Genomic DNA, 27474 nt, shown 5'->3' on the forward strand with positions numbered 1-27474 from the left:
AGCCTTTGCTGTCCCATATATTATTTTATTGGGAGATATTTTAGATGATATTATTTGGAAAACAATGTGTTCAGATGGGGTTGAAGGTAAATTCATTTTGCATAATATTTCTCTCTCTCAACACTCTGAACTTAGTAACCAATTTCAGAAAGTGTGAGCAGGAAAAAGCAGCATGCAAGTGAAAGGCACCGTATCCTATTTTATATCATCTGAAATACAATATCCCCTATGACTTCTGCCTTGCCCTAGAAACTTTAATCATAAACTCATACATGTTGCTCATGGCTTTCTTGTTCAGATAGGTGTTAAAAATCAATACAGAATACCAAAGAGCTTAATTATTGCTCAAGGAATCTGTTTTTCCTCCTCTGAGACTATATAAGAAGAAAGTATTGGGCAACTATTCTTAGATATAATGTAGAGCACTGCTTGAAATTGGTAAAAATGAGGCTTCATTGTTGAGTGCACTAGGAACATTTTCTGCAGAAAATAGGGGCCTAAAGAGAGATTTTCATTTACTTACCTAAGTAAGGTTTCATTTTTTGCCCTTTCCAGAAGCATCCGGTTTGCCACTTTGGGGGTGCTAGATAATATGGTCTTTTGGTCTGGGCCAGCAGGCTCTTTTGTGTTCTTATAGCACATCTACAGTATGTATATAATGCTTTAAATAGTAACCTGAGCAAAAAGACAAGTCTCAAGGAGTGTACAGTCTAAATTTTGATGGGGAAGAAGTAGACAACGGAGACAATTGGTGGATGGAGGCCATGCAAGCTATGCTTTGTGTTCTTATGCTTTGTTTTTGTTGTTTTGAGTGTGGTGGAGCTGCTAGATCAGGGAGACACAAGGAACGAATCCACAATGCTGACTGGGTGATCTTGGGCCAGTCACTTTTCCTCACCTTCACCTAACTCATGTGGGATGGAGCAGAAAATTCTGTATAGCCCCTTGATATCCTTGGAGGAATTGTAGAATAGAAATGTAAAGAAGGATTAAACCAAACACTTGAAGGAGAGGTACATTCTGAAACCATACGCTATAGAACAGAACAGAAGGGAAGCACACTGATCACATCTATGAGCCAGAACTTTCAAGAACTGGCACATAAATTTTCCTGCACTCCTGAAATCATCCATACTCCTGCAGGAATGGGAATGGACACCGTGACAGTTCAAAAAGCATGAGAAGAGACCACAGAAAACACTGGAATGTAGTTTGGATGCTCTGTGCAAAATGAGTGAACCAGAGGAAAGGTCAAGTGTCAAAGCAAACTAGGATATCTTTGATGGTGCTAGGCTTGATATATCAGTTGGTTTGGTATGAGCCAGCTTCAAATGTCTGCAGAATACTTTTTTTAAAAAAAGGTTTCCCGAAGCTGATTTTGGCATCAACATATTTGAAACCAGCTTTTAAAAGTCAAATAATAATTTATATAGGTCACATTAGCCAAAGGGATGCGCAGGGTCAATCAGAGTTCTTCCTCTGCCTGCAGCCTTTTTAATAACGCTTAATTAGAAGTAATTGGTAAAACTATAATAACTACATTTTACACTTGTGCTTGGAAGATCTGTTATGGTTGTGCTCTTGCCTGTAAGTGATAATGAATCCCCCGTCCTGATTTCATTTCTTTGATTCAACAAGCAAAAAGAAGGCAGAATTGTACAAGCAACACTATCTTCAACCCGGGAGATGACAAAGCACTTCCTGCAAAACTTCATTTCTTTTATCCATTTGTACCCTGCTTTTCCCATGACTGCAAGGCAGCTTACGAGGACAGTACACTGCATAAAAATAGTCCAGAATATCTGTGGGAAACCAGGGGCAGGATTCAGCTAATGAATCCCGTCAGTGGAAACCCTGCACAAGGACTTTGGCTTTCACAACAGGGCTCCCTGCCCCCCCTGCCCCTATGGCTCCTGAAATTAGCTTGGGGGTCGGAACCCCCAAACAGCACAAGGGGGAAGAAAGGGGGTTGTTTTGCCTGAAAAGCTGAAACACTTGCCCTGTTGGGATGATCGCCATAGCAGGTTGTTCCATTGAATTGCTTCCCTGGTTGGAGAAGGCTGTCTTCATCTCTATACATGCTCTCATTTGGATTTTGTTCCACTCTGTTATCCTAACCTATTTGAGTGAATCTGACTCTAGATCTAAAAACTGGTAAAAGTCCCACAACACAAGTCAACTGCCTACAATTTTGAATCCCTTGCAGAGGTATTATCCTCATGGAACTGTGTGACTTGTTTGGAGAGATAAATATTTCCTGAAGTCCTCTCAGTTTTGGAAACTGCAATCATGGCCTTGAAACATTTTTGAGGTGCTATCATCTGAGGAAATTTTTCGAAATGGGACCTTATTTGGAAGCTCGTCTCCTGCAAGCTGCTTAAAACATTTGTCAATACAGTGGTACCTAAGGTTAAGAACTTAATTCGTTCTTAACCTGAAACAGTTCTTAACCTGAGGTACCACTTTAGCTAATGGGGCCTTCCGCTGCCGCCACACGATTTCTGTTCTCATCCTGAAGCAAAGTTCTTAACCCGAGGTACTATTTCTGGGTTAGGGGAGTCTGTAACCTGAAACGTCTGTAACCCGAGGTACCACTGTACAGTAATCATTATTTTGTGCTATACGGTTCTTTGTAAGCCTTACTGAAAAGTACACTTTGCAACTGTAATGATATTTTGTCTACTTTATTGTAAGCTTCTTCTCATTAATATATTGTTGTTATACTCCTGTGCCTTTCAGCACTTCTTTGTGGTTGCCGTAACACAAGTTACCATTAAAAAGCCCCACATCATACTGCTAAGAATATGTATACGTGAAGCCCAATTTAGGTTGGGGTCAGTTGGAAGCAAAAGAAATGTGGCAGGGAAATGGATACGCATTCACTCCCCCCTTGCTGCTTTCAGCTAGCCTCTCCGTAAAGCAGTTTAAAATAAAGTAAAATAAAGACTGTCATGCTACCCTCAGGTGAACCTGAAATACATTTTTGAGCAACTTGGAGTTAGAAGGGGATACAGATGGAACAAATACAGAAAAACCTTCTTCAAAGGCAACCTGCAGCTTGCATCAGGCATGCAGAATCCCAGATCATCTATCTTTGATAGCACTCTCCTATCAGAGTCTCATTTTGAGGTTGTAGTTCCAGAGCAAAAGAGCCAGAGGGGTGCAAAAAGAGGCTAAGGCTGGAATTGTGTTCACCTTGCACGAATGTGTTTGAGCCAAACCCCCTTTCTCAATGAATATGGTTGCATGCCACCCCAATCTCTGAGCAGTGCAAGGTTCCAGGTGTTTACTCAGGGTCACTGTGTTTCTCTGTGAAATTATGAACTCAATTAGTGGGGAATGGGGTACTCACACATGCTTGTGTGATCTCTTAGGTCCAAGCTACATGTAGTGCAGTTGTTTATTTTTGTAATCCTATAGTGCAGTACAGTGGTATCTTGGGTTACAAACGCTTCAGGGTACAGACTCCGCTAACCCAGAAATAGTACCTCAGGTTAAGAACTTTGCTTCAGGATGAGAACAGAAATCATCCGGCGGTGGCACGGTGGCAGCGGGAGGGCCCATTAGCTAAAGTGGTACCTCAGGTTAAGAACAGTTTCAGGTTAAGAACGGACCTCCAGAACGAATAAAGTTCCTAACCCGAGGTACCACTGTATGTGCGTGTGCGGGGGGACAGGACCTTAAGCCTACGGGACAAAGATGTCCCTCCAGGCCACTCTGTCTGGACCTTGTGGAAATCCCCAGGCCACAGTACCTCCACAGTCACACCCTCTGTCCCTGGGTCACACCTCTCACCAGCCTTGCTTCACACCCTCCTTGAACGTTAATTTGCCTGGCTAGAATGTGTTCTTAAACTCTAATAATGACTTGTGCTTATCTTGATGATGATAGAGAAAGGTGTGTGTGCACATAAACAAACCTACTGTACAAAAGTAAAATTTATATCCAATGCTCTGCTCGTTTTTGTTTCTGGCCTTGCCCACTACTAGAATGTAGGCCCCAGAAGGTTGTCTTGAAGGGGATGCAGCCCTCAGGCTAAAAAATGTTCCCCACTCCTACTGTGGTGTGTCTAACAGTGCTGTGGGGGGGACGGTTAACCCTTCACTTGCTGTTGGACTCTTGTCAGCCTCAGACAGCATGGCCAACGATAGAAGTTGCAGCATCTGGAGGGCTGCAGCTGCACCCTTCGCTGCACGTTCCCTTTTTCACAACGTCTGAAGAGTTCGCACCAGAATGTAATTGAGTATCAGCTGACATTTCAGGAAATATCGACACCTTCAACTTGAGAGATACAGCTGGTGCTGCTAGTGGTGATTGTATTATCCTTCTGCAACTTGGCAGACTTGCTGTGGCTTGGCAGTGACTGATCTATTATGGGAGCATATTGATCTAAGCTGGACAGTTTAGCTGGATGCTGCACAAATGAAATGCCCATTCCATGGAATAAGTCTTTGGAAGTTGTGGTTAGTGTTTCCCACCACAGCTGTGAGAACATGTGGCACATAAACTGCACACATTCTTGGTTGGGCATGTGTAGGAAAAACTATATTGTGTTGGCTGTGTTCACAAATAGAGTTAGGAAGACAAACAAGCTCTCATAGTAAATATGACTTTACAGATTACTTCTCTTATGACATTTTCAAACACCAGGAGCACATCTCATCCCCGAGATCTGATCCTGAGACTAGCAATGGCTACAATCAGGGTATATTTAATAATGTTGTTGACACTTAATCATTTGAAACAAACTCTGTACATTTTGGAGAGAGAGACTTAAAAACAGGAGATGGGTCATCTACTATATATTTTGGAAAGTGATTTGCCTGTTAGTTATGCACTTGGACACCTCTTAAGATATTGTATGATGGTTCACAAGAATAAGGAGCAGGTTTTCCTTTATGTTTGGATACAACTGGACAGCATTTTGAATCAAGATGGCAGGTTGAACCTTTCAAAACAGCACTGCTTGTTTTGTTTCTTAGAATCCCTGAGCAATGCCAGGTACAAGGCTGTTAATAGCTCATAGATCAGTGGTGAAACACATAGTTTACTTACAGCAGGTCACAGGTTCAGTCCCTGCCATTTCCAGGTAGGGTCTAAAGAGATTCCTGCCTGGAACATTCAGTCAGATAATTGAATTTTAATTTTACCGAGCTGTGAAGTTTTTGTTTTGTTTTGCTTCTTTTAACAAATTGCCCATGCAGGCCACATGACTGCAATGCTATTATCACTGCATGGCTAATCTCTTACAGTTACATGAGCAACGTGCTTGATTTCCTTTGCTGTGGATGCCATGTTGATTTGTGAATGACATTTGCCTACTCGTTGAAACCACACATTTTAATTACAAACCTAAAATTGTAAAGCAATTAACAAACTTAATAAACATAGCTTGGAAACCAAGCACTTCAGAATGAATAGGGTATGATTAACATGCAATAAATCTTATTACTAAAGCTGCTCACAAGGAGTACCAGCCTGATTGTCAATGTGTTCTCAGGAGCCAAAACACTATGGTCGAGCCAAATTTCCACAAACCCTCCTAGTGACAAATTAATCTGCCACCTGCCACATCTGGGAGATTCAGTCCCTAAATCAGTCCTTGTGTTAATTAACTATACAAGGCCCGTGGCTTGGCGAACACTTTCCGGGGTCAGGGGATGGGGCTTGTGGGTTTGCAAATGGAGCCGGTTTCGTTTATGAAATTGCACTTTGTTTCCACGGAGCCAAACCAGCGTTTTTATTATGTTCAACAATATTTATGAGTGGTGGGGTTTTTCTTAGACGTAGCAGCCGACCACAGGCCAAAATCTCTGAACTTCCAACCGCGGGCGCGCGAGCCTAGATACAGTACGCCGAAGCAAAGGTTGCAAACAGCGCCCCCAGCGGCCCCCTCCTGCAAATTGAAAATGGAGGCGAAATCGCATCCAGTTTACAATGTTAAAGCAAGTTATTAAATGCCAACCGCCTCCTTCGGCTTCCTTCTCCACCTCTCCGGGTGTCAGTTTTGGAAAATGGCCGCCACTTCAAAAAAGAGAGCTGCCACATACACAGGAGTTAGCTGCATGCCCCTTTACTGTCGGTGGCGATCCATAAAGGATCGCGACCAACGTGCCCCTCGCCCCCCAAGCACCACCCTCGCGCTTCGGCTCCAAAGGCGCGTTTCCCCTTCCTGAAGGGCGGGAGGGGAGCCCGGCAGCCCAGGCGCCTCCTTCTCCGAAATGCTCGCCGCTCTTGCAGCAGTCCCAGAGCAAGCTTGGTGACAGCCTCGGGAGCCACCGTAGTACCGAGGATGGCTTCCACAGTTGCTGCCGCCGCCGCTGCCTCCTTCTCGCCCTCCTCCGCTCGCGCTCCTGGCGCCCGTCGTTCGTCACCGGGAAAACGCAGCGAGGGCCGCCTGCTCCGCGCGCCAGCCGGAGGGCCCCCCTCCCGGGAGCAGCAGCAGCAGCAGCGTGGCAGGCGGCTCGTGCACTAAAGCAGGTGCACGCTCAGCCTCCTCATTGGTAGCAGCTGCGGCAGCCGGCGCCTCGCGGGTGTTTCTCTGCTCTTGCCTCCTTCTCCCTCGCTCCCCTCCTCCTCCTCCTCCCCTGCAGACAGGTAGGATGAGCGCGAGCAGCGGCGCGCGCCGTGTGTCTCTCTCTCCGTCCTCCTCCTCCTCCTCCTCCGCTAGCAACTGAGGGGAGTGCGGACTCGGAGGCGGCAGCAGCGGCGGCGGCGAAGGGTCGCGTGCCCTGCAGCGGTAGAGCTTGGCTAGGGGGGAAGGCAGCAAAGAGGCTCCCTCATGCAGGCGGGCAGCTCTCAGGTAAGGAAAGGGCGCACTGCGCCGCGGACGGGGAGGGAGGAGGCGGGAAAGCCGAGAGGGGCTGGTGGCCACCGAGGGAGGGTTGCGGCGCTGGGGGAAGGTGAGAGACCCGAGGAGGTGAAAGAACTTCGCAGCTCTCGCTCTCCCTTTCGGCACCTTGCCAAAAAACCGCGCGGGGGACTCCGACGCGCGCCTCCCAAAGTGACCGGGAGCTCCTGAGAAGGGGCGGGCGGGTCGGTCAGAGGAAGACCCCCAGCGGCGGGACTTTAGAAGGGAATGGAGCCGCGGCGCCGAGGAACGGCGTATTCGTCGTCGGCGAGGGACCGGGGTGAGGGGTGGAGGAAGAGGGGACGGGAGTTCCCGCCGCCGGAGCGGGGCTTTTTTCTGGGTTCGGCTAAGGTGACGTTGGTAGGAGGGGGTGGCCGCCCCCCGGCGCGAAGCCTGGGGCGGGCAGGCCGGTTCTTGCATGCAAAAGCACCACTGCCATCCTGCCGCCGGGGGGCGACCCGGCGTGGGATAGGTTTTCCTTTTTTGCAGGCGGAGGGCCAGAAAGTGCCGTTGAGCGAGGGGCGCCTCCTCCGGGAGGGGGCGGGAAGGTGTGCGGAGAGAACTGCCCGTGTGCTGCTGAAGCAAAGCTGCCTGTTCCTGTCGTTGCAGACCGTTGCAATCCCGATGCCCTTTGCGGATGAAAGATGTATCATGGAATGAACCCGAGCAGCAGGGATCCGTTCCTAGAGAAGAGGCGGCGGCAGGAGCAGCAGCCACCGCCGCCGCCCCCACCACCTCCACCGCCCCCGCTGCTTCAGCGCTCGCAGTCCAGACTCTCCCTGGTGGTCCTGTGGTTCCAACTGGCTCTGTGCTTTGGCCCCGCGCAGATCACAGGCGGTGAGTGAGCGGCGAACTCATGTGACAGGCAGAACCGGGAGGGAGGGAGCGAGCGAGCGAGGCTGGCAAGCTGCTGACGGGCAGGTTCCCCCTTCACGTAGGAGGAGACAGCCTCCGGCTATTGATCTCCTATGCACAAATGCTAAAAGGGGGGAAATTATCATTCCACGGTCTTGCCCGGCTGCTTCTCAAACCAGCCAATTCAAAAAAAGGGGTAAACCCAGCCATCCCAGCTTGAAGGCAAAGTGGCCACCCCCCTCCCCTCATTGCAAATGACCTCTTAAATGACTGCTTCCTACTGAAATTGAGGATTGCTTGTAAAGAGCAGAAGAATCCGATTCTTCCTCTAAAGATGCTTCTGTCACCCTAGATACATGAAGGACCTTCTCCCACCCCGCTCAAACACAGAAGGTTCTTCTTCAGGAAAGCACATAGTCATCAATCTGTTCATGCTCTACTTCATGCTAAAGGGAGAACCACTGTGTTCCGCCTTCCAAGAAAAAGAGACATTAATCAGAGGAAGTCCAAGCACCCTTGCACTCCCAAATGTACACGAGGAAAGGCCACACACAGATGCTCAGTGGGGAAAAGACTTCCTCTCTGCCCTGATAAAAAAAATAATCCTCCTACAGTGATATGAGGCATCCACTCACATGGTTAGAAATCCCCCTGGGATACACCAGGCATATATAAACAATGATTTGAACAAATCAGTCATTAAATATTGGGGAGTCTTGCACCCCCCTCTTCAGAGTAACAGGCTGAGGTAAAACAATAGCTATTTGGGATCAGCATTTGGAGGCTGATCCGATACAGGCAGAAACCCCACGCCCAGTGGCTAACCCCGAGTCAAGACTGGCAGTGAGGGATTGGTATAGCAGTGAGGCTTCTTATGTAGCCAGAAAGGGCCAGTGAGATGAGGCGAAGATCTTAGTCCACCAACCCCAACTGGCTTTTCACAGTGACCCTTCTATGAAACTATTAGCTGTCCAGAGTACTAACTAAGCTAAATGCTGCTGTTAGAGCAAATTTGCATGTGTCATTTTTGCAAATCCCCTCCCCACCCCCGCTCCTCTGAAGAGAAATTTGTCGTCTTTTCAACTTTTGGGGCCAGCACCAGAAAAAAGTCCTTGCAGTGCTTTCGGGTGAGTACTGTTCCATTTGGGGATAATACTGGAAACTTTGAGATCTTTGTTTATTCCATCGACTTTGAAAACTCTTTAGTTAGGATTTAAGGTTTTGGTTATTATACAAACTTATTACCACCAGTTCAAATAGGCTCTCCAGTTAATGCTGGACTGCAGCTTCAGCTGTCCCTGACTGTTGGCTATGCTGGCTGGGGCTGATGGGAGTTGGTGTCCAACAACATCTGGGGAGCCTACATCCTTGGTTTATGTAAAAGTGCTGTGTCCAGATGTGGCCATCAAATCCCTCACATTTACTGAAGGGAAGTCTGTATGTGAAATAACTGCTTGGATTTCTCATGTAGAGGTGGTTAAAAATGTTTCAAGGTTAGGTGCCAAGCTGGGAATCAAATAGTATGTAATGCCTCTTGGTTTTAACTGGAGTCTGAAGGTTTTTGGTGGCCGTGAAGACGGTCATCATTGGTATGCACTCAGCTTAAGTTTGTATCTGTGGTCAGATGTTTTGTGCTATGCTTCTGTGTATGTTTACTAGGTTGGAGCTGCTTAATAGAGGAGATCCATGGGAATGATCCAGGCACAATTCAACATAGGATTTAAGCTCATTGAAACCAATGGGTTTATACACATTTAACTCTGCTAACTCTGTTTAAGTCTCTCTGCCTGAGAGTTTGCAGGAAACTGTATGGGTACTTTGGCAGGAGATCCAAGGACACAAACAAGCTGATGTTTAAAAAATAAATAAATGAGGGTGTCTCATAATAGAAAATAAAAACTAGAGGGATATACTAATGTTTTGAAGTGCTGTGAAATGTGTGATAGTGTCACTCAGTTTTCTGTGGGCCAACCAATGGCAGACAAACGAGGCAGCTCTTTCTGCAGATAAGGCTTTCCACAAAACCTGGCAGTGCAGGCTTGTGCATGCAATTCCCATATTTTCCCCATTTCTCAGATTTCAGTAGGTGGGGCTACTACCTGACCTAGGCACTATGGCATGATGTTAAGTGCTGTGCCAGATGGCCAAGATTTGAAACAGCTTTGTAACCACTGATGTTTTTACATATTTTCATCCCACTGTGGGCATTGCTTAATTACAAGAAAGCATCATTACTGCTGCCAGATTGCATTGTTTCTTTTGGTTTTGTTGAGGCTGCAGTCTTTCTTACCCAGGGCATCTCTCCTGTGCTTGCAATATTCAAACCAGAAAAGGGAAATGGAGTTCATTTTTTAAAAAAACTTACCCCCAGGTTGGAATGACTGCCTTTGCAGGTGAACCATGGCAGCTATCCTTCTGACCTTTGTCAGGATTCATGCCCTGAGAATGAGTGAATTTCCCTGCTAATTTTAATCTAATTCTGCCACCAAATGAAATAGTTATAAATACTTCCTTATAAAAAAGAGCATGCAAGGTTGACGTTACCCACAATAAAAGTCCCTGGACCTATATGTTTGTAAATCGGCAGGCTTTATCCACTCTGGAGGGGCTAGTGTGCAATTTCATCAAGTTATTTCAGAAGGAATAAAAGTTAAAAATCTTTTTTTTAAAAATTCCAATGGTGAATATGTAACAAACAGAGATAAATGGAGTAAATTTGGGTAGTCCCTGAGCAGAATCAGGCAGCCTGCAAAGCTTGAGGTTGGTTGTTTTCTCAAGTGCCAAATTGGGATCTGAACTGAATCTTGTGGTCATTGCACCCCCCCAACATCTGTACTAATATAAGTGTTCTCTAGGTCTAATGGTATTAAAGTGTAGGTCTAATGGTATTAAAGTGTACATAATAAAGCTAAATGTGAATAACTGAGCTTTTATAGAAATAAGCCTAGTTCAATTCAGTTTTATTGCTGTCAGCCACAGGCCACCATAGAATAGATGGAGAAAAGTACACAATTAACTCAATACGAAGTCAATACAATGCAAACCTTAAAAACAACTGTAGCAGACATTTAACAGCAAGACACTAATATATATATATATATATATATATATATATATAAATAAATTCTGCCAAAGAGCAAAATAAAATATCAATAAAACAAATACAATCTGCACGAGATATTATTCCTGCAGAGAACAGAAACAGATTCATTTTTTAAAATGAAAGAATTGTGTTGAAAGCTGACCTCTCTCTCTACTCTAAAATGCTGAGAATAAAGTAAGCAATGGCAAACTGTTCCATGTAATAATGAAGTGCCTGGCTGTTTTAATGTTTCGTTCTGTAATGGATTCAATTAATGGTTGCCTGAGGACAGAATTTAACTTCTAAACTCCTTTTATTTTATATCTTCCTGCTCTGAAGGCTCTGTTGACAGCAAGGCTCTGCTGTTTTACCCCAAATCAATATAACATGCAAACGTTTTCTTTTTCTTGTCAGTAACTCTGTAAATAATAATTCCGCTTCCATATTATTTTTGCTCCCAAAAACACAAACCTGAAAAGGATGCAGAATAAAATTATTTCCATAAGTAAATCTAAATGAAAAGCACCTAGGAAAGTTATACAGTACATTCTTTCCAGATCTTTATGTTCAGCCAGTGATACACTATTAAGGGTAACACATGATGTTTGCCTTGCTTCAGCAATAAATGAGGCAGTTGGTGTGTCTGTGCCTTGCTTGTGGAACTCTTTGTCCTTTAATATTAAGCATGCACCATCAGTACGGTAGTTTGTTTCAAACACCTGCTTAAGACTCTTCTGTTTACACAGATCTTTTCTGATGCATTGCTCAGCAATCAGCTATTGTGTATCCCTGTCTAGATGTTGACTAAGCATTTTTATCCTATTTTATGGATGTGTTATGTTCACCGCTGTTATACTTTGTTTATTGTGCTGTATACTGGCACATACCAGACCAGATTCAAAGTGCTTACCCTTGTGTTTAAAGCTCTGAATAACCAGGTTCCTAAGTATCTGAGAGAATGCCTTCAACCACATAGACCTGCCTGCACCTTGAGATCTTGGAGAAGTACATAGCGTAGTAAGGACTCAGGGAAGGGCCTTTTTGAAGGCGACTCTGTGTTTTGTAATTCACTCTCTGCTGCCATGTTCCTGGCCTCTTCATTACACTGTTGTAGAAAACGAGTCAAGATATACCTCTTTTGGAATTTTTTTTTTTTTTTGAGGAGGGGTGGGGTGAAAAAATTATAGATTCAATGTAATGCTACTGTCTTTCTTCCCCGTGTTGAGACTTAATATAATTGTTTATATTATATTTCATTGTAGGCTATTGTATATTTTTCTTGATGTAAACCAGGGTCTACTGGTGAAGGGTGTAATACAAAACCCTTAAATACATGGGGGGGGGGGATTAAGAAAGTGATATAACTTGTTACCTATTTCTGATAGGAAAACAATTAAGGGAATTTTAATTTGTGTTTGTGGTGAGTAACATATTTTGTTCGGTGCAACTGTTAATGTATTTTGTTCTGTCTATGAAACATTGGAGCGATGGAACTTGCCAACTGATGTGGGAAAGTTTAACGCTGAAGAAACTACACAGACCATTTCTTCTAATAATCCTGCCAATCTGAAATTATCTGCTATCTTACTTTTCAATGTGTTTAGAGAGCCTGTTGCCTAATTTGTCTATAAATGATTCACATCTACTCCTACACTCATAATAAAACAGCACATTTTATTGGGGAGGTTTGATGGTGGTGGATATGTTAATAAGTTACATATAAACTTGGACTGCTAAAAGAAAAGTATAGAGCTTATAAAACTCTGGATTTTCATGTTTAAGTTCCTTGTTGGACTTTGCCACCTTTGCTCAATTAAGAACATTGAGAAACTTATAGCAACAGCTTCTTAAGGCATAAAGTAGTCCAAGTTAAGCACTTTAAGAGCATTTTCTCCCTGTTGGAATCCTTTTCAGAGGATGACCTAGAGCAGGCATAGGCAAACTTGGCCCTCCAGATGTTTTGGGACCACAACTCCCATCATCCCTAGCTAACAGGACCAGTGGTCAGGGATGATGGGAGTTGTAGTCCCAAAGCATCTGGAGGGCCGAGTTTGCCTATGCCTGACCTAGAGCTTCCCAAAGCATCCCTCATCAAAGGACCGTGAGGCAGAGCAGAAGGATTCAGGGTCTTCAGGGTCACAGTAACCTAGCCACCTCAAGACACAGAATATGAGGTGGAAACAGAGTGGCCACTAAGTCCTAAGGTGCACAAGCACCTAAAGCTGCAGGCTCCGTCAGTCAGAAAGCTTGCCAGAGGAAGAAGGACCTCTTGGGACTCATGAGTTAGCTATTCCTTAGAAGCAAACCAAATTTGCAAGCAACATGGATGTCTTGCAGCTGCATTCTGGGTGTGGCACTGAAGGCTCATCTTTAGAAGTCTTTCATTTAAGGCACAGATTGCTGGAACAGCAACTTTATACCAGATCCTTGACCACTGGTGGAGGAAGAGGAGTGTGGGGGGGAGTGCACTGCCCCTGGCAGTGTGATCCCGGTGGGGTGCCATCGCTGCTGCTCCCCCGCCCACACTGGGCACCATACCCCTGCAGGCGGCGTGCCACACCCCAAGGACGTGCTCCAGCCCCGCCCCCGCCTGCTCTCCACCCCCCGGTGCTGGAGCATGAAGCTCCGCCACTGTCCTTGACTTGTATCCCTGTTTGCTTGGGGCCCCTTTTTTGGACCTCCCCGTTTCTAGACTTTTTGGTACCTGCTGAAAACCCATTTATATTCTGAGACCTTTGCTAGCAAGCAATACCAGTTGGCTTCTGTTTGTTTTCCATTGACCTATTATTATTATTATTATTATTATTATTATTTATTACTATTTCATTATCTGGCTTTATTTTTCTGTACACTGTCTTGTTGCTGCAGTGAGAGGTGATCTAGAAATATCTTTAACTTTAGTTAATAATAAAATGGATCTTAGGAAACTGTTTTCTAATACCTTGTCAAAAGGCTCAATTCATGCTGTTCATGGTCCCATTGATTTTTCATTGATACACACTATACATGCTGCAGTTATCCTAATAGGCTTTATGGGAGAGGGTTGCATATTTGAATTCATATCAACATTAATTACAAAAAGGTTCATATTCATTTTTAATATGAATTTACCCTTCAAAGAGTGCATGAATGGATGCATTTAATTTGTAGGTATGCAGATAATTTGTAATGTTTCTGAAGCTGGTTGGTTCATATTGCTAACTTGTGCAATAAGCTCTGCGGCACCTTGCGAATAGATTCCATATGTTTCCACTGGGTTGTTGTAGTGGAGGACAGAACAGTTTCGCTTTCATGAGGTATTCTGGGACAAAGAGCAGCCTTAAAGACTTATCTGACTTGCAACACATATATTGTGCATCAAAGTCCATTAACAGCATGACTGGTGTTTTTGACAAGGATTTAGGAAGCAGCCTCCTGAAACCCATGTCATATTGTCTTATTTTATATGGAATGACTTGGCATACTACATGGATATTTCCCCCCAGAAATAGGCATGTATATAAACCTTTCCCACCTGAGCACAGCAAAGACATGCAGGTTTGCTCCTGTGACTTAAATGTATAATTAGGAAAACCGATTTAAGCTTCACACCAGAGAGAAAATTCAGACAAATTAATGTGAGGTTTCTCCCACCCTCTGCAAACTCCAGCTCCAACAACTAATTGAATCAAGTTCTGATCTCTGGAGTTCTGTATGAATACTACTTTATTGAACCATTAATTTTCTTTATGGGAAATGGTTTATATGAAATGGGTTGCACTTGTACAGGACTAGTTGTGTGAGATGGCTCTTCAAAGTGCACCCCAGCCTCAAACAGGGTTGTTTCTAAGGTAGGAGTCGACCCATTGAAAGTAATGTACATAGGCTAGTCATATCCATTAATTTTGATGTCTACTCTGAGTAGGCTGCTTTTTTTTTTTTTTTTGCAATCTTCAGTAAGCCTCTAATTCTTAAAAATGTTTTATTAATTGTACACCAAATGGTCCCAAGGTGGATTGCAAAAATTCTCACAATTAAAGCAAGTGAATTTTGCATAATACTACTACTACTAATAATAATAATAAATCACAAAAGTAACCAATGGCAAAGTTAACAACACAGCGGCAATGCACAGCAATGCAGTCCTGTATTTATGGAGCTTTGCCAAGTTGACCTGTTCTGTGTATGAAAAGCTGAGAAATGAAATTGACAAGATGTTCTTGTGCTCGTGGGAGACATGTCCTGCATTGCAGAAGGGGGTGTGGTGTTTCAATAATAATAATAATAATAATAATAATAATAATAATCATAAATAAAGAAACCAGAAGGCCTGAAATAACTCTGGAGTTGCTGCAAAGGAGATAATTCTGCTGACGCTTGCTATTTCAGTTTAATGAGTCTCGTGGCAAATGTTTGTGCACTCAAGCTAATTTATATTTTAAATCCCTTAAAAAGGTATACCAAATAATGTGAGATGGAAAGGTGGTGTGGGGTGGGGAAGAGAGATTGTGCTACTTCTCGTGGGCACTGTCCAAGGTACCCAATTAACTTGTGGGAAAATTGCAGTCCACTTAAAATTTAACAATTGCAAAGAAAGCAGTGAGTGGGTTTCTGCCACCAGACTATTGTGGTTTGGGTGCTGGCATCATGCGACTTTCCTGCAACAAAAGTGCCAGTTTGAGGGAAAAGCACCTGCATCTCCTGCAGCAAGTGCACTGGCTTCAGAAGAGAGAGCACAATTTAGGTCCTCATCTAAACTGCATTTATATCCCATCTTTTTCTTCAGGGAACTAAAGGTGGCATACAATGTTTTCTCCTCATTTAATCCCCACAACAAGTGTAGGTTAGGCTGAGAGGCAGTGACTGGCCCAAGGTCACCCAGTGAGCTTCAGGCCTAACTAAGTGAGGAATTAAACCCTGGTCTTCCAGGCCCTACAATAACCACTGCACCACACTGGCTAATACAGTAGATCAAAACAATATGTGTAAGGATCTTCAATACAGAGCCATAGTGTGTTGTGACAGAGGACTGGTGCTTCTGCAAAGGGCCATGAACAATGAGACAACAAGGCAGAGTTTAGAGTACTCCTATATGTGGTTTGTTCAAAAAATAAGAACCTAGAAAGAACTGGGAAGAATTTGGTTAAATCTACAGAGGAGTTAATATACTGGGAACATAAGAACGTAGGAAATTGTCTTATACTGGCCTGTCTAGCTAAGTATTGTCTGCACTGACTGGAAGTGGCTCTTTGGGATTTCAGACAAGGGCCTCTCCCAGCCCAACATGGAGATGTGCGGAGCTGATGGTCTACCACTGTGTCACAGTCACCCTAATAGCAGCATAAGAAAGCTAAGAAAGGGAAATATAATGTCAAATAGGACATAAGAAGGTGATAGGCACACAGGAATCTAAAGCAGGGTAAAAGAGGAGAACAAAATGAAAGCATCAGCATGCTTAATTTGTCATGGATAACTACTTGGAAAGTTGGGAATAAGGAAACAGGGAGAGAGGGGAGATCAGAGTTGGAATAGCTTTCTGAAAATGAATGGAGTAGAGGGAGACACTCCCCCAGGTTTCTCCTGGGAACCAGGAGGTTTCCTTTTTGCACTAGAGAGACCAGGGTTACATGGGCTGCGCTTTTATATTCATCATGCTATTCAATGTGTACTTGTGCTCCCCTACCCATTGTGACTAGTCCTGTGCTAGCTTACCCTTCCAGACAAAATGGAAGCTTTTTGAGGAAAGGTGGCTCTAACAATGGCAGGGAATGGTGCTTCCTTAGCAACAATGGGGTATGCATTTTCTCTCCCCCCACCCCCACTAAAATTATTGTCTGGAATGGCAATCATTGATACACAGTTGGCCAGTGCAGACAAAAAGCTTTGTGCATGTGTTGATTTCAAGTCTTATTGCCCAGCTGGTGCTGACACACTCATCGTTGTACTATTTTGCATGTCAGTACACAACTGCACTCGGAGGTGGCATGGCTCCTGTCCAGTGTGCTGGCCAGGGGCTAGGTAAAGGTAAAAGGTACCCCTGCCCGTACGGGCCAGTCGTGACCGACTCTAGGGTTGCGCGCTCATCTCGCTCAAGAGGCCGGGAGCCGTCGCTGTCCGAAGACACTTCCGGGTCACGTGGCCAGTGTGACGAAGCTGCAACTGGCGAGCCAGCACCAGTGCCGCACACGGAAACACCGTTTACCTTCCCGCTAGAAAGCAGTACCTATTTATCTACTTGCACTTAGGGGTGCTTTCGAACTGCTAGGTGGGCAGGAGCTGGGACCGAACGACGGGAGCTCACCCTGCCGCAGGGATTCGAACCGCCGACCTTACGATCAGCAAGTCCTAGGCACTGAGGTTTTACCCACAGCGCCACCCGCGTCCCTGGCCAGTGGCTACTGCCCATAAATTGCTAGGAACCAGTGGATGACAAACTGTGAGAACAGCAATTGGCACCATTGGGTTTGGCCTGGGTGATGTTGACAGTTTGGTGATTGGGGTTTGTAGTGGAGCTAAATCCACCAGTTAATGAAACGAGGCATTAACTCAGAATAAAGAAGTAGGATCACACTATTTTGTCTCCTTATTGGCATGCAGCGTATGAAGCAATGTGTTAGATGCCAATATAAAACATTCTCGTAACACTAATAATTAGTATTCAAGCAGCATAAGTACTTATGAAAGAGACAGACATTTTTCTCTGCATCACATCACACAAACAATGCTGCAATATTTTAAGACCCTGTGTGCACAATGTAAAACTGAAAAGACTCAGCCCACTCCAAAAGACAAATAAATAATGTAGTAATTAGGGGTGTTTTGGTTGGGTTTTTTTTTTGCTAGCATAGCTTGAAATTCTAAGTGCCCTTTACGAACAGCATAATTGGGACTAATTTGCTTATTAACCTTAACCACAACAACCTGGGAACCAAATGACAAGGGAGGCAAAAGAATGGCTTATCATTGTAGGCGAAATGTGCATGTGGGTGAAGTCTACACAGTCACTTCTGCTCTTCTTGTTCTGTGGGCAGTGTTGCACTATATAAGGTAATTTAGCGGAAGAAACTTCTTTGCAGATGACTAAAAACACCCGCTTATTGGGCATGTGGGGACAGGGAAAGGTATGCCAAATGGCACTTAATCGTAGGGAAAGGTCTGGCTAAAAAGAAACTCCAAAAGGAGAAATGGAAGCAGTCTGTTGAGAGACACCCCTCTTTATGCTGGGCTTGAAGCAACTTGCAAAAATGTTTGAACCTGAAGTCCATTATGGTCTCCTCAAGTGGCATCTCAAGTGTGGTGCCTGTGGACACCCTTCCCAAATTTTTACCATTGTTTAAACTGAGGGTGGTTGTTGTTGTTTTGCAAAGGGTGGTTATTTGGAGGAAATGTCCTATTTTTGTGGGGAGAGTGTTTCTGCTTCTTTGTGTTTTATTTGCAGTGTCTATATGTATTCTGCCTGTTTGCTGGAGGGTTCTGGACATCACACTTTTTAAATTATTCTGTGAAATGTGTATTTTGTGGTGCCCACAACAGTTTCTTCAGTTTCAAAATGTGCCCCTAGGCCCCAAAACACTGGGGACCTTGGATCCCCACTCCGTATGTGGGACAAAAAGAGGTTGACTGAAAGGAGAAGGAGGTGAATACCGATGATACAGAAAGACTTGGGGGTAAGATAGACGTGAGCTGGAACTGGAAGTACAGTAAGCAATAGGGAAACTGGCAACACAGGAGGGCAAGTGGATGCAAAATAACTACCTATTACCCTCCACTGCTCTGTTTTGGCTTGCATTAGAACTCCAGTGTGGATTCTCTCTCGTCTTCTGGCTGCAAAATGAAAAAACAAGGAAGATTGCATGAGCAGGAGGCCCAGGGGTTCACTGTGTTTTTGATCTAGGGTGTGGAGGATCATCTATAGCTGTTGCTGGTATTTGTGTGCACTCTCTCTTAAATGAGGATCAGTAAAGGCACAAGCAGATAGGTGGCAGTAGAAGAACATGTGAGCTAATGAGCCTTGCAATGTGATTTCCAAGAGCTATGGGTAGATTCCTTGCCCCAGGAGAGCATAGTCATGCCTTCTAACTCACGACTGATGAACATCATAGGGAGTTGACCTTGTTTTCAAGCATGTTTTCTGTGGTGACCTGATATTTGGGCTTGTGCTACACTGGGGTGGGCAACGTGGTGTCCTTCAGATGTTGCTGGACTACAACTCCCATCCATCAACCCATGAGCATGACCAGTTGGAGTTGGAAGTCCAACAACATTTGGAGGGTGCCATGACAGCTTTCCCTGTGTTACACGGTGTGGGATAATCCAATTGTGGATACATTGGGGTGGTTTTCTTCTTCCTTGATTTGGTTCAGCCATTGACTGAAGAGGTTAATTAATCCATCTATGAACATGTTGGAGACTGTAATGGATGATGTATTTCAACAGCTGCTAGTCACAGTGACTGTATGAGCTCCCCAGGTTCAGAAGCAGCATGCGGCTGAATAGCAGTTGATGAGAAATGAGAGTTGGGATGGCTATTGCTATCTTATTCTGCTCTTGTGTTTCACAGAGGCATCTGGTTAGCTACAGGAAAAAAATGGATGCAGGGCTGGATGATCCAGCAGGGCTGTAGTTATGCTCTTAATGAATTGGCCAATTTTTCAAGGACAGCTAGTCTTGTAAATGGGGTCAAAGTTGGCATTTTAGCTTGAGTCTGAATGGATTTGAAAAGCAAACCTCCCCCTCCCCACTTCAGTCTTGTTGAAATTCCTGCAGTTCCTTTGCAGTAGGCCAGGACTCACCTGTGAGTTACTGAAGCATCATGGCTGCTCTGCTGCCAGAAGTTTGTGTCATCCCAGCACTTTGAATCATACGCAAAAGACTGAGAAGCTGAGAACTTACCATTATTGGCAGCCCAGTTGGGTTCTCCTCGCCCCCTGCTGTGGGAGTGCATATGAATAAAATTATATTCTAATTTATTATCACATTACAAGAGACACTTTAAATAATTTCCTTGATGCTTTCAATAGCAGGTATGCATGGCAGCACACTCTAGTGTATAGAATCTTCCGCATATACAGCCTTTTGGAGAAAACATTGCATATAAAGTGGTTGTCTTAAGGGAGGCCCAGCAAATTTAACTAGATTTTTATTTAATTTTTTATGATCATTCAAATACCAATAGATAAGGAGGTTCCCCCACTTGTTGTTATCCTGTCTACTGCCATCACAAGCTTTCAGCTAAACTGTCAATCAACTTACATAGCAGGAGATAAAAAGAGAGGTGAGAAGTGCTACAGACATACAGGAATCTGCATGTCAAGTAGCCCCAGGAACTGTGACCAAAGATTGTTAAAATCTACTCTTAATACAAGGGACGCGGGTGGCGCTGTGGGTAAAACCTCAGTGCCTAGGACTTGCCGATCGTATGGTCGGCGGTTCGAATCCCTGCGGCGGGGTGAGCTCCCGTCGTTCGGTCCCAGCTCCTGCCCATCTAGCAGTTCAAAAGCACTCTTAAGTGCAAGTAGATAAATAGGTACCGCTTTATAGCGGGAAGGTAAATGGCGTTTCCGTGTGCTGCGCTGGTGCTGGCTCGCCAGCTGCAGCTTCATCACGCTGGCCACGTGACCCGGAAGTGTCTTCGGACAGCGCTGGCTCACGGCCTCTAGAGCGAGATGAGCACGCAACCCTAGAGTCGGACACGACTGGCCCATACGGGCAGGGGTATCTTTACCTTTACCTACTCTTAATACACCTGTTAAATGCTACCCACTCTTGGCAGTCAAGTTAATATAAGAATAAATCTTGGCATGAGGAATATTTTCATTCCTTCATAAACATAACAAAAATTGAGGGTTATTCCCCAAACAACATGCAAAATAAACAACTAACTGTGTTGTACCTCCAAGCTGAAAAAGCAGTACCAAGATCAACAAGTTTGCCTTTTGGATGTGAATTTAAAGTAATATGCCAAGACAGTACTGTATAAGGGAAGGAGGGGAGAGACGTCTGCTTAAAGGTGTTCTAAATGTACAGAGTTTTCTTTTCCTTCTGGCAATGAGAGAGATTTTTCAGGGTCATCATTTTCTAAAGGCTTTATTTGTATTTCAGACAAGACTAAAATTATAATACTAACGCAGCCAAGCTTTTGGGTTTTACTCCATCTAAATATATAATGCTTTTTTTAAAAAGTAGGACAGATTAAATGATGTATTCCAGTCAACTGGTTCCTGTTCTTACTGATTGTTTATAGTTCACAGGGCAGTGGTGGCAGCAATGCCCCGTGTCTAAATTCTGACATGTTTTCTGAGCAAGAGTTTTGATACCTTTAATCTGGGCTTGAAATGCTCCTGGTCATTTCATGCTGAGCCACATACTTAATGGACGTAGATACTTAATGATAGAACCATGACGAAATAACAGTAAAAAGAAATAGCATCTTTTTTGTGTTTGCTTATAAACGTTCTATATGCATGCTCTCCCCCCTGCAAAAAAATTGAAAACAGCAGAAGAGATTTGGAACAAAAGAAGGCTAATAAATTGCACACACTTTTAAAGGGCAGAGTCGTGTCTTATTTCCTCCAAAGCTTGGCTTGTTATCCAGCTTCTCTGAACTTGTGTAGTTTCATCTGGAGTGGAGTGGCCAAACAAATCACAGTTAAATATGGCATGTCTGGGTGCAGACATGGTGCCAAAACAAGCCATGGGTCTTAGGCCAACAACAAACATGGCTTCACTTCATAGTTAGTTATTGGAAAACAAACCATGATTGGTCTTCAGGGCTGGGTTTGAACATCCAAGCAAGCCGCACTTATGATTTAGTGCTATATGTGAACCAGGCCAATGTTTCTTTCTGTTAACCATTTTTTATGTTGTCTGTGTGTCCATTTATCCACTTGTGTACAGACTAGTCTATCCTGACATATTGGGAACCACCCCAGAATCGTCATTATGTAAGGCAGCCTATTTGACCCACAGAAATGGTATTATGGTATTGCTGGCAGATTGTGGCTTGTATCACTCTAGAAAATGTGTGTGAAGCTTCTGAAGGTGTTGTCCCAGTAGATATGGGGGACAGGTGTGGTTTGCCCAGTGAGGCAGAGCCACAAAGAAAGCATCCTTTCAGGTATGCCACTGTGCTTACCAGGATGGGAAGGAACAATGTGGTGGGAAGGTTGGCATAGTGTGAGTACAGCAGCAAGAGTACCGATTGGCTCAGCCACTGCATCATGCCAACCACCCCACTCCCTCACCTCTCTCCCTCCTGGTAGGCACCAAACAAGACACTTCTGATGGAGACAGAATTGGCACCATAGCTGGTTGTTGTGGTTATTTAATTGGGTCTGTATTGTGATCGTAGAAGTCTGTATACATTGGGTGTCGGGCTAGAGACCTCTGTTTTAGAAAGTAGTGGGCAAAACAATAAATAAGAGAACTTGTAGAGGATGAGGACTGGGGAAAGTGCAATGTGTGAACTAGAAACTTCACTTTTAAGAGAGCAAGTGCTGGTATTAGGACATTTCATTGAATGCTTTCCTTCTGTCTGTCTCAACTTAACTCAGCCTTGTAATGGCTGATAACCTAAATCAGTGCTGACCTTGGCATTTGAAGAAGACGACAGCAACCTATTCTTGACAGTTTCTCCTGCAGAAACTGTTTGGCATTCTTTCAACATTGACTCTGGCAATCTTATTTTCATGCAAAGACAGTGTCTGTAAACAATAGCTGGGTATAGTGTTTGTGCTTCAGCTCTGCTGCTTAAAACCCCAGGGTACTGTGCATTAGGGCACCTCATCTTTCATATTTTTAAAAATAGAGCTAATGGTATAACATTTTGCTCTGTATACACATGGTATTCTGTCTTTTGGCTGTGCATATATTTGCTCCCTATCCTGCAGCATAAATCTCTGTTGATGCACACCTGTTTATTGTTTTTAAACTTGTACATCCACACTTCTTCTTGTCCTACTGCTTTCCCCCAGGGAAAGCCAGTCTTTAGCGCTCAATCGGAGCAAATAACAATTTGGATTTCCTCTGGATTGACGGTTGTTCCAATTCAGCACTAAAGAGCTGTTTTTCCCCGAGAAAGGAGTGGGGCAAGGGGAAACCCACTCAGACCCATGCTTTCTAGGCATGGTACAAGCAGAAGTGTGACAAGCCCTGATTGTGTGCACACATCTTTTACATACATGAGCAGTTTTCAAAGATTGGAAGTGGCAGCTTCAATTGCATCAGCACTGGGAGGCAAAGCTGAAGTAATCCAACTGCAACAGTGCTATTTTGAAGCCTCCTCAGCATGGAAGAACCCTGCTTAATAGTGAGTGTTACAATGATTCAGCAGCTAAATATTCCAGGGTCTGTGGGTGTACTTTGTTGCCTCCTTGCTGCCTTAGTGTAGTAGGTCTGCTTTGTTGTTGTTGTTTGTAGTTTACCCTCAAGGAAAAGCAACATTGTGGGAGTTGAACTTGCATAAACTCTCTGCAGAAGGATCACAATATCATCTAATTGCAGAGGAGCTCAGAAGTGATATTTGAGATCATATTTCACATCGAATACATCCCACAATAATGTAAATTATGGGTTATTTACTGGATAAAACAATTTTAGAATTTGTGGAGAGGTGGTAGGTTTCTTTAGGCTATCAATAGTATTAATATTTATTCCTCTGCTATGTATCTAATCTATAGGATTTGTAGGATGTTGCATTAGATATAGCTTTGGCATGCATGCATGCCAATTTGTCCATCTGTTCTTTCATTCCCACAGGGCAAAACTAGCATGGCATTTACTCATAATCTCTTCTGTGTTAGTACCTTATTTTCTGAGCTTTAGTGAAACATTGACATTATGAAAGTGCCTCAGTGATTGTAGGTGGGGGACACTGTCCCCATCTTTTCAGCTGTGTTTGTGTATGAAGTCCATTCAAAGAGTTGTAATTTTAAAGTTCTTGAGTAAAACTTATAAATAAACTGTAATGTTGGCAGGAAAAGTGAAGTGTTCGTTTTGGATCTATTAAAGAGATGGTTCAGATTTAAAACTCATCATTGTACAGAAGGGCACACACCCACACACCCATGCCAAATGGCTAGGGACACAGGAAGCTGCTGAAAACTATATCAGACTAGTTGTCCATTTAGCCCAATATTTTCTACTCATGCTGGCAGCAGTTTACCAAGGTCTCAAGCAGAGATTTCCCCCCATTAACCTTTTAATTGGAGATTGAACTTGGGACCTTGTAAATATGATGTGTGTGCCCTCCCTCTTAGGTTCAGGTCTTCCTCTGTTATGACTCTGACCCTGAGCAGCAGCCAGGACTCTGAATTAGCTGGTTTAGGAAGATAAGTGGTGCTCATTTCAGGTCCTAGCACTGATCTGGAGCTTGTCAGCTAAGAGCTTATTGAACTGGAACCCCTAGAGAAAGTACACTGAGCCATATTCCTCTGAGGAAATGGTCTCCCTTTGTACTCATTAGTGCCTATTCCTTGCTCCCCAGTGACCAGCTCAGACAACTTAACAAGGCAGGAGCAGATTGAGAAGTGACAGAGTGCTATTCTCTAGGCTAGAAGGATATTCCTTTAAGGCTTCCCTCTTTTCAAGAAGGAAGTGGAGCTTGAGAGTCTCTCATCTGTGAAGATCCAGTTGAAACCAATTGTCTGCTTGGAGCTGTCCAAGGTCCTGCAACTACTGCCAGGTCCTACCTGCCCGTTCTAAGGTACACTTAGCCATCCATTGTCTATGGGCTCCTGCTCATGTTCAGAACAGGATACCCCTATAATTCTTGGCCTGGCTTTCAATAGCCTTTTAAAACGATTACAAGGCAGCTGAATTACACAAAAATCTCATGGCACATACAACTTTCTCTCATGTCTGATAGATTATAATCAAAGAGTTGGTGTTGGGGAGGCAGATGAAGCAAATGGATGCTTATGTTGTACTGCTCAATATACTGCTTATTTATTATGTTGGTTCTTAGCTTATTCCAAAATAATATATCCAGGGATATCTCATGGAGATGTCTGTATGCTATATGCTATATTCATATTGGGCAAGTCCTTTATATTGACTGAGAAGAGACAAGTTACTCTGTACCCTTGGGAAATCTCTAGAGATATCTTAACAGTGAAAAAGAATGGATTATTGAACTATTAACCTTCTCACAGTGTCTACTGGAACAGTGAATAATCTAATGGCATGGGTGCACACACAGACACAAGAAATTTATTTTTGAATTAGATGAATAAGTTTTGCTATTTGCTCTTTCCCCGTGTTAATTGGAGTTGTCCCAGGAGGACTGCACAGCAAGGCTCTTACCTGCCCTGCCCAGTGCAATCCTTTGTCCCCAACAAGAGCCTCAAGAATCCTGGACCCTCATATCTTAACAGAGGTTTTTTTTTTTTTTTAGCCCAGATTCCTTTTAAAGTGGGTCATGTTTTATCATACTTAGGCCAGGGGGGTTCATGGATATTTTGTCATGATTGTAATCATTCAAAAGTTCTGTCATTAAGATTAAGAGGAAGTCCTTAATTCTCAAAAGATTTGAGTTTAATGGACAAATAGTACTTGAAAATAACAGAGTTAAAGAAGTCTAAGCATTGCCAAGTTCTGCCATGCAGCAAGGCCATCTGTATAGCAGGCCCCACAGACCGAGCACAGGTAGAAAACAACTGTATTAAAGAAAGTGCTTGCAGAGGAAATAGCTTAAGAAGCCAGCCTTGATGTGTTTGCACTCTGTGCAGCAAGGAGCGAGCCAAACTGCTCTTTATATTTACAGCAAAGGTCTGTGGTGACTGCCAGTCTATTTTCTCCACCAGAAGAGAATGTAAAAGGCACAGCGAGAGTGCATATGCATACATCAGCTTATGACTGTAATGTTTGCTCATCTGTAACCACATCCATGCAATACTTTGCTACTATTGTAAGTGATGCTCCATGGTGGTGGTGCATGTAGTGCTCATGGTATGTTTTGATACAGTGCAAGGTTGATGATAAATTAACCATGCAAATTATTCAAGCAACAAGATGCAAAGGGCAATTAATGAATCCTTATGATACACACACACACACACACACACACTAAGTAGGAAGTGTGTGCTAAGAACATATTGTTTGTGGCTGCAGATTCTCCCCAGTATTTCTTGTTGGTTAGCTCAGTTTCAGGGTCATGAGCCCCATGTTGGGTGAAATATTCCTGCATGGCAGGGAGTTGGACTATGATTATGGTAGCCCCTTCCAACGCTTCTGTGATTTGAAAAATGATTCTCCAAAAATAAAAATAAAAAATTGTTTCCTAAATAGATATCCATCTAATGACCACCTCATTAGTCAAAAGCAGGCCCATACTTCCCATTGAAATACTTATAAGTTGGGGGGCCACCAGGTGGCGCGTTGGAAGATGGCCGACAATAACATCTCTCTGACCCATACGAGGTAATTAAGGGGCTGCTATGGGAAGTATGCAGTCTTCCTACCCCCCCAGGAGGTGGGGGGGCTGCCTTGCCAGCGGTGTTCACAATGCACCCCCTGATCCGAGAGATGGGGGTGCCGAACACTTGGCACGAGCCCTCGATGAAGTCAGATCTTCCTGACGCCGATTCCAATCAGCGCGCGCTGGTTAGCTTCAGCTCGGAATTATAATTGGAAACATACGATTGGAATGAAGCTGAAGCACATACATCAAGTAACATTTGAGAGATAAGACTGCTGATTAATGGATCTCTGTGACCGGGAGTGACGGACGGATAAGTAAATCTTCTGATGAATCAACATTAAGAGACTGTATGTTTGGAATGAAGGGGGGGGGTGGAGGAAAAAACTTTTTTCTTCTTTGCACGATGTGATATTAATAACCCTTCACCCCAGATAGAAATAAGATCGTTGCGTTTTTACTAATCACAAGCAGGAATTCAAGAACTGTGTGGGATGGATTATAACAGGAGAGAGGATTGGTGAACGGTGAGAAAGAGGAAAATTTTTATGACGCAGTTAAAAAATGGCATCTCGCCAAGACAGGCTTGCCGGAGAAAGAAGGACAGGGGGAGGAGAATCAGGACCATTAGAAAGAGAAGGAATGTTGGAACGCAATCTTGACCTGACAGAGCCTCCTGATTTATTTGGCAAGCCTGAGAAAAGTAAAGGACAGACCGAAGATTAAGTTTTTTTATGGAAGCGCTGAACAGAGGCTGTCCCTGAGTGATATGATCTTTGGAGAGTACAAAACCCACACAGAGGATGCCTGTTTTCAATCTGCTTGTGAAAATTATCAGAGATCGCAAAGAAAGGAATATACGATAACAACAAGAAGATGAAGAAAGTAATAAAGGACTATCTGGATTGAACTGGATAGAACTGTTTAATTAAAGCAGTAATATAAGTGATGTTTGGACTCGTTCGGAGTTTTGGACTCGTTCGGAGCTTGATGTATGGGTACCCCCCCAAAAAAATTAAAATTTGGCTGTATAATTTGGAAGTAATGTGATTTGGATAATGTGATGTGATTGGCTTGTTAATAATTTTTTTTTAAAAAAGAAATACTTATAAGTTTATGTTGATTAAAATGGTTCTTCATTTTAAATATTTTTCCTGTTTTTTGTGCACCACAAATAAAATATGTGCAGTGTGCATAGGAATTTGTTCATATTTTTTTCAAACTATAGTCCGGCCCCCAACAGTGTCTGAGGGACAGTGAAGCGGCCCCCTTTTAAAAAGTTTGAGGACCCCT

General features: G+C 43.7%; 1 protein-coding gene across 4 annotated transcripts in view; it reads left to right on the top strand.

Annotated features, from left to right (window-relative positions):
- Nucleotides 1-6162: 6162 nt before the first annotated feature.
- The window catches only part of SUSD4 (sushi domain containing 4), a 78923-nt gene continuing 57611 nt past the window's right edge, over nucleotides 6163-27474 (top strand). The window contains exons 1-2 of one of the 4 annotated variants that reach the window (XM_081000221.1): nucleotides 6163-6802; nucleotides 7460-7687. In XM_081000221.1, the coding sequence (XP_080856347.1) occupies nucleotides 7495-7687 (193 nt within the window). In that variant the 5' untranslated portion in view covers nucleotides 6163-6802; nucleotides 7460-7494. Of the gene's footprint in view, nucleotides 6803-6868; nucleotides 7131-7459; nucleotides 7688-27474 lie in introns of those variants that run through there. The other 3 variants (XM_081000223.1, XM_081000224.1, XM_081000222.1) reach the window with 3 other exon arrangements.

The sequence above is a fragment of the Podarcis pityusensis genome, assembly GCF_964106645.2.
Source record: "Podarcis pityusensis genome assembly, chromosome: 3".
NCBI classification, from domain to species: domain Eukaryota; kingdom Metazoa; phylum Chordata; class Lepidosauria; order Squamata; family Lacertidae; genus Podarcis; species Podarcis pityusensis.